This window comes from Morone saxatilis, unplaced genomic scaffold, assembly GCF_004916995.1.
Source record: "Morone saxatilis isolate NCDOM2014 unplaced genomic scaffold, NCSU_SB_2.0 Contig18, whole genome shotgun sequence".
Lineage (NCBI taxonomy): Eukaryota > Metazoa > Chordata > Actinopteri > Moronidae > Morone > Morone saxatilis.
The window spans coordinates 8,460,767-8,468,211 of record NW_023339740.1 but is presented as its reverse complement, the minus strand read 5'-3'; the positions used below and the strand labels follow the sequence as shown (position 1 = coordinate 8,468,211).

The 7,445-nt window shown below is 40.5% G+C and overlaps 2 protein-coding genes across 2 annotated transcripts in view; one reads left to right on the top strand and one right to left on the bottom strand.

Moving 5' to 3' along the window:
• psmd6 (proteasome 26S subunit, non-ATPase 6) overlaps positions 1-993 on the bottom strand; it is a 4,435-nt gene extending 3,442 nt beyond the window's left edge. Inside the window, exons 1-2 of the mRNA XM_035662732.1 lie at positions 735-993; positions 86-291 (exon numbers count right to left, since the gene is read on the bottom strand). Coding sequence (XP_035518625.1) covers positions 86-291; positions 735-879 — 351 coding nt within the window. The 5' untranslated portion in view covers positions 880-993. The remainder of the gene's footprint in view (positions 1-85; positions 292-734) is intronic.
• A 931-nt stretch (positions 994-1,924) lies between these two features.
• Positions 1,925-7,220, top strand: slc2a9l1 (solute carrier family 2 member 9, like 1). Its single transcript, XM_035662372.1, has 12 exons — positions 1,925-1,981; positions 3,260-3,355; positions 3,561-3,721; positions 3,799-3,923; positions 4,001-4,130; positions 4,413-4,561; positions 4,924-5,111; positions 5,204-5,314; positions 5,866-5,967; positions 6,479-6,554; positions 6,681-6,808; positions 6,909-7,220. The coding sequence occupies exons 1-12, from the start codon at positions 1,925-1,927 to the stop codon at positions 7,092-7,094; spliced, it is 1,509 nt and encodes a 502-aa protein (XP_035518265.1). The 3' UTR covers positions 7,095-7,220.
• Positions 7,221-7,445: the final 225 nt, after the last annotated feature.

The following is a 7,445-nucleotide window of genomic DNA, read 5'->3' as shown; positions in this document are numbered from 1 at the left end:
CTGTGCCAGAGACGGCCTACTCGCAGATGTTTGCTGTGCTAACTTTATATACACTGTCAGTGGTTCCTAACTGAGGAGGACTCACCTTGTCTCCAATTCTGATCAGATATTCAGCTTTGGCCATCATGGCGTCTCGTATCTCGCTCTCTCCCAGGTTCTTCTCTGCATCCTCCAGCACATCATCCAGCCGCTTCAGCTCCTCCTCGTTGGCCTTCTTCATTTTACTCAGCAGGTCACCGTCCAGCTGCCACTTCAGGTCCTTACACAGCCCCTCGTAGTACGGCGCCATATCTGCAGCAGAGAGAAACCACCACTGTTCAACCTACACACGGGGTTTAGGTTCATTTTATACCAAATAATAACACTTTATTTCTTAGTGTAGCCTCTTTTATTTCGCCCGCTGTAGATTCCAGTAGAAGACCATATAAATGAAGCACAATTTGAACATACATCATATATATATAATGCATATTTGGTGATGTTACGCGGAGTTTAACAAACAGTCCGTCAGATCGTTGCAGGCTAACGTTAGCTAGATGACGGCTGCTAATACAGTGAGCTAACGTGCTAACGTCGCTGTGCTGCTCGGCTCTTGTGGATTTCGCCCGAAAGTCTGAGACAACGATGCAGTGAAAACATTAGCGCGTCTACTTGAGGCAGCACCGTGTATACAGCGAGCAGGCTACGAGGGCTGCCGCTAACAGGTCACATAGCTCAACGATGTGCTAACTCACTGTTAGCTTTGATCGCATCCATGAGTTCAGTCTTCACTTTAGCGTCCTGTCGGTGGCCGTCCATTGTGAGCAGAAACTTCAGCTGTGCTATCCTCAGGTCGGGGTTCTTGGGCAGACCCTCTTCCTCCAGATTCTCTAGCGGCATTTTGAGTAGACAATCTAGACCCAGCGGTACAAAGTGAAGGCTTTCTTTGTGTAGCAGCTACTCAACGATGACTACGGAAAACACTGGACACTGTTGCTTCCGGCGGAGCGTCAGTCTGCGAGGGGAGACAAGAGCGGAGGCGGCCTGACATTAACGACCACGTTATCGTTCACTGCCCCCTGCTGGTCATGAGTATGAACAACACCCCTGTCCAAATTCCGTACCACACAGTAATCGTACACAGTGTACAGTAGGTTATACACAGTATGTACGAGGCTGTACTCATCTTTGTTATATTGCCTACTGTTTTTGCAATTGCTATATAATAAATATCATACTTAATGTTTCATAGTAAGGATGTCAATTACAAATACAACAAAGAAATGTTTCCAAAGACTTACATAGACCTATTTATACTGATTATATAAAAAAATAAAATAAAATAAAATAAATATAAATGTGTGAAAACCTGCTTAGAATCAGTATGTCGTAATTGGGACTTGGTGTCAGTCTGTATTTTGACAAATGCATGCTGGGATAGGATTCAACCGTCCATGTGATCCTTAATGGGAAGAATAGAAGAACAGACAGAAATTGTCTGCAGCAGAAATACATTTAAGAGCCTAAACTTAATGTGTGCTACGGAGAACGGTCAGCAGTAGTGTTATGTACATAATTTGACATTAATGGTCTGAAATATGCCAGAGCACTCATGTGATCCTTTGACATTAATGTCATACAAACCCACATATGCTGATGGTACAGTCAACCAAATGGCTCAGCTACATCATATGATTATGCATTTACACTATTAAGACTGATTTCAGTCTTTTTTGTAAATCATAAACTGAGTGTACATGGATGGCACCCCATTAAGCCCACATAACCAAATAATAGTATGTAACCAAAGCCTGTCCTTTGTTCCATTACTGCTCAGTGACATCCAGTTGTCAGAGTTTGCTGGTTACATTATTTCTAGTCAGAAAGTCTGAAAAGTTAATGATAACCAGCCTAAAATACTTAACAGTCCATGCAGTCTGGACATATGCGCCGTAAGGTCCATGCCAGCAAAGACAGAATGGAAACTTTGCTGCAGCAGCTGGTAGGCTTTTACTGAATTCTACTGGATTTGTTTCATAGAAGACAGTGTCTTTTTTATACACGTAGATATAAATGTTCACAGGACAGTAAGAAAATATGTTTGTGTCAAAATCTTTTATCAACATTGCTGTTTTGTCGATATAAACCTACATTACACTTTAGCTCCAAGAAGCATTCATTAAGAAGGAAAATGGAGGAAAAACATAATAACATGGAGTTTTAGGCAATCAGGTTGTTTTTGAGTTTGTCGGAGCTCAGTGACTCATCTAAAGCACAGTTTCAGCTGAGTCATTCCACTTTGTCAGTTATTATTTAAACTCGTCATTCTGAGCAAAAAATAGTATGGTACATTTAGAGCTGAGTAATCTCAACTACAATTAATGATCTTTTGTAGGATTTTTGGTAAAATATTGAATGAGGATAGGAGAAATCATAATCTGCGAAAACCACACCATGCATGCAAGCTCCTGAAACAGTTGTTTATTCTCTATGCTTTTAAGATTGCATTCTTTATATAAGATCAAAACAGGTTTCCTTTCTGAGTTATTTTATTATTGGTGTTGACAGTATTCATCTCCAGCATAAACATTAAACCTGAAGATGGCCTTAACAATTAGGATAAGAGCTCATTTTAAAAGCTACTTATCAGTTTAGTGTGTAATTTTACACAATTATATTTCCCTCATAACAATAACACCCTTTTTTACAGAACATGTAATGCTGCTCTACTGTACCAAAATGCTTTCTGATCTGGTATACAACCAATGTTACTCTTACAGATTAGGATCTGCAGATAAAAGTACATTCCCACCGGTGTGAAGTTACCTTTTGCTCATCAAGAGTCAAATATCTTGAACTAACACTATTATTAGTGTGTTTGAATGAGTCTGCTGATCCTTCAAAAAATCCACAAATGATGACAAAAAGACCATACACTTATTACTTGATTTTCTCTACATAAATCATATTTCTTTAACTTAGTTTCACTTCAAACAGTGCTGTCAGCAAAGGTAGCTATTGGAATGGCTTCCACTTGCAATGAGGGAGTGTCCTACATATCCCACTTTTAAAAACCAGCTCAAACTTTGGCTTAATCAAATCAGAACTGTGATCACTTAATGTATTCATTTTGTATTTTTTCTGCTTGTGTATTGTATTTGTGTATCTGTATGTTGTCGTTTCCGTTACCTGCCTAGGGTCTATGGATGTAAATTAGTGTTCTTGTTAACTAAGCATCTGTTATTCTTATACCGATGTTCATTAACATGCTCTGTCCCAGACCCAGGGTAACGCTCTGATCCTCATCATCATTTTGGGAATTGGCGGAAGCTTTCATTGTGGCTACCACATCACTGGACTGAGCTCTCCCTCACCGGTGAGATACATCACTATTCATCCTGCTTGTTGCTCCACCTTCCTCTCTCTTCAAACTCCTAACCTCTGGTTACTGCCAGGGGCAGATCCAGAGGGTTCGCATGGGGGAAAGAAATGCCTTGCCACCCCAGTTTTGGGACAAATTCTGTCAAATCTAACCTATTTGAATGTGAAAAGTAGGAGTAAGAATTGCACTTTCACTGCAGTACATACAGCGCTTCATCAACAGCAGCTGGTACGACAGATATGAAGAGCCTCCACCTCCACAGACCATCACGATGATCTGGTCCCTTATTGTTTCCATGTATGCTGTCGGGGGAGTTTTTGGGGCCGTCAGCGTCAAATTTGTCTCAGGCATGCTGGGAAGGTGAGTAAGAGAGACTTGACGCAGCATTCAGTCCTATTGGTTAAAGAGACTTGAAATGATGTGTGTTCCTTCATCAGAAAAAAGGCGATGATCTTCAACAGCTTCATTGCCATTGTTGCAGCAGGGTTCATGCTGACGAGTAAAGGTGCCAAATCATATGAAATGATTATTGTGGCAAGGATCCTGTATGGCTACTCGGCAGGTAAACCATATCCTGTGAGAAACATAATACACATTGTATTTTTACCTGACTGATTAATACGCTCTCATGACCTGCAGGTTTGGGACAGAGCACCCATTTAATGTACCTGGGAGAGATTTCACCCAGAAAATTAAGAGGCATAGTGACTCTGACCTCTGCAACCTTCGCCTCACTTGGCAAACTGTCTGGACAGGTTTTTGGACTTAGGTATGCACTCACTGTCAATATGTATGAGGGGACAGCAGTAATTTTGATTATTTTAGAGGATATGAGAGCGCAATGTACACTGAATGCAAAAAATATTAGTGATAAGCCACAGTCTCTCATTAATTTTTATGAACAGGAGAGTTAAATGGAGGAAGATGAATTAGAATTTTGAGAATTGTGCAAAAAGAGCTTCAACTCAACATTAAGAAGTGTAAATAAAGATTAAAGTTTCTACATTAAAAAACATTTAAACTATCTGTCACTTCATTTTTGTTTTTTCAGTCAGATCCTTGGTCGTGAGGAGCTGTGGAACATCGTCCTCTGTGTCCCTGCGTTTTTCTCAGTGGTTCAGGTTATTGTGTTGCCTTTTCTTCCTGAAGCTCCCAGATACTTATTCATAGAGAAAGGTGATGACAAGGCTTGCAAAAAAGGTTGGTATGTTTCCCCATATTCATGCAGTACATGACCAAACAGCCTGTTACAGTGTATTAAACACACCAAAAAATACACCCTTTTCACCAGATAATATTGATAATGAACAAAAAATCCAAACAAAATTTATTTCAAAAAGTGCTAAAGATCTTGGTCAAATTTGAAGAGACAATTAAAGTTAAGGTATATATTGTGTAACAATGTAGGTTGTGGTACCCATACATATTGGTTCAAATAGCATTTTTATCTCCTTGCACAAGAAACACCCATTCAAACACATAATATATCTATTTTTAATGTTTTGTATGAAAACAAAGGAGCACATTTCTCCATTTTTTTGTGTCTGTGTCTCTGCTCCTAGCTCTCCAGAGTCTGTGGGGCCAAGGCGACTACAAAGAGGAGATGGATGAGATGTTGGCTGAGCAGGCGGCCATCGAGTCAGCCCCACCAAAAAGCCCTCTGCAGCTCATAAGGGACGGAACTGTTCGATGGCAGCTCATCACCATGTCCACAATCTACTGCTGCAACCAGTTGTCGGGCATGTCTGCTGTGAGAATGGAAATGCCTTATTTCATGCTAATATTGGCACCTAAGCAATGCAGATTGCACCCTCTCAAAATCGAAGCTTGTCTCCTTCCCAGATCAGCACCTTCTCTTTTGACATCTTCCTCGAGGCAGGTATACCAAGAGACAAGATCCGCTATATCACGGTTGGACTTGGAGTATCTGAAATCATCACCTCCATCTCCTGTGTAAGTAATGTTGATGTTTCTACTTTACCTCCCGCAGTGTTAATGGACAGACTGTGAGATACTTTTTTGTTGTTCAGTTCAGCATCTGCCACCAGTTTCCTCTTCATTTCCCACCAGATACACACTGACGTATGGTAGAAATTCAGAATAAAGAGTCATGACTGTTGCAAATGCAGCATAGCCTACAAGTTAATTCTGCTGCACTCACACAGCACACTTTTCTCACTACCACTTACTGCATATCAAGCACACGGTGGTGGTGGTGGTGGTGTCCTACCTGCTGTCAAACTTACCTCAAAGCGATGCTGTAACTTGCGGCTACTGCTGCTGTTCATATAGCATTACTTTCACCTTGGAGGAAAGTTATCGTCACTCCCCACTCTCTGCTGCCACAAGGTCAGAGCCTGGATGTCAAAAGTCAACCCTGTTGCTGACTGAGCTGTGTTCTGCAAAACATTATTGTTGGGTTTAAGAACACAAACACTTTAAAACACTCATATTACACATACCGTATGTATATATATATATATATTTGTCATTCTCTTTTTCAGGGACTGCTGATTGAGCGCACAGGGAGGAGGCCGTTGTTCTGGGTGGGTTATGCTGTCATGTCAGCCAGCTGGGTATTGTTCACTGTGACGCTCAACCTGACGGTAAACCTATTAGCTTTGAATACTGACACAGGTGTAGCCTGAAGATTACAGTGTGTATTTTAAAAGATCAGTTCACCCAAGTTGCAAAACATTTTCTGTACCCCTAGTAGACACGCTATGCAGACTGTTTCTATTATTTGCACAGGTTTTAGACATCTGTCTCTGAGAATTCTGCCTCTAACCAGACACTAAGGAAGTGAATAGAAACTAAAAAAAAACATAAACCTAACAGCTTGAAACAATGTCCCAGCTACTATTGATAATCCACACACAGTTTTGACTGGAACTTTCTACCAGTAATATTCCCAGTGAACACCACAAATTAAATTCCATTGACCTCCACTGTTTTGGGGTAAAAGCAGAAACCTCAAAAAACAGATATCTCAAAACCTCAGCAGATGAGGTTGACGCCACTATATATATGAAAATACGCTGCCAACAAATCAGAAACTGACCCATTCACATATAGGCAAAATGTTCTAAATCAACTCACAAATTGGTTTTCATGCAGGATTCCAGCTATTGGGTTCCATACATTGCTGCCAGTTTAATCATCTCCTTCATCATCTTCTTCTGTGGAGGACCTGGTATGTGCCTTACTCAGCTTAGTGTTGGAAGGAAAAAAAGGAAATTCAGCACATTAAACACTGGTTAACATAGAAAACGTGTCTCTATGCAAAGATAATTAACTGAATCCCCTGCTGTGCCGTCAGCGGGAGCTACAGCCGCTCTCAACAGCGAGATCTTCGTCCAGTCCGATCGAATGGCAGCATTTGTCCTCATGGGGATCCAGCGCTGGTTGATGTTCGCTGTGCTGGGCCTGGTCTTTCCATTCCTTATTGTGAGTATTTTATTTAAATATCATTAAAAAATTGTGTTTTAGTGTACCGAAAGACAAAAACCTAAACATAAAGCTCATTCTGATTATTTCTCTGTCCCAGAATGCCCTGAACTCATACTGCTTTGTGCTGTTCGCCTGTGTGTGCCTGCTGGGTTGTCTGTATACCTTCTTCCTCCTGCCTGAGACCAAAGGGAAGACCCTGTTGGAGATCTCTGAGGAGTTTAAAGCCATCACTGTCTGTGGGAAATCCTCCTTAGAGGAAAAGAGAGTGGAGACCAAGTTATGACAATATTTATGTTTTGTGATGTTTTTTAATTAATTGTAAAAGCATCAGTCAAAAAACACTGTATATTATACAGGGAAAGACAGCACAGTTGAAAAAGAACTGGAGCTAAATTACTGAGACAAACCTGTAAACAACAATGAACTGTAGTGTTTTATTCCTTGTCATTGTTCATAAACAGATTCTAATGCCATATATTGGCAATTTTATTGTGTTTATTGTGTTTATTATGTTCTTTCAGGGGTGATTTTTATGGAGATTGAGACAATGTTTTGCAAATATGTTAGTCTTCATTATTTCCTAATTTGTACTCCTCCATACAATTTAAGTCACAGAAAGAACAAATGGAAACAA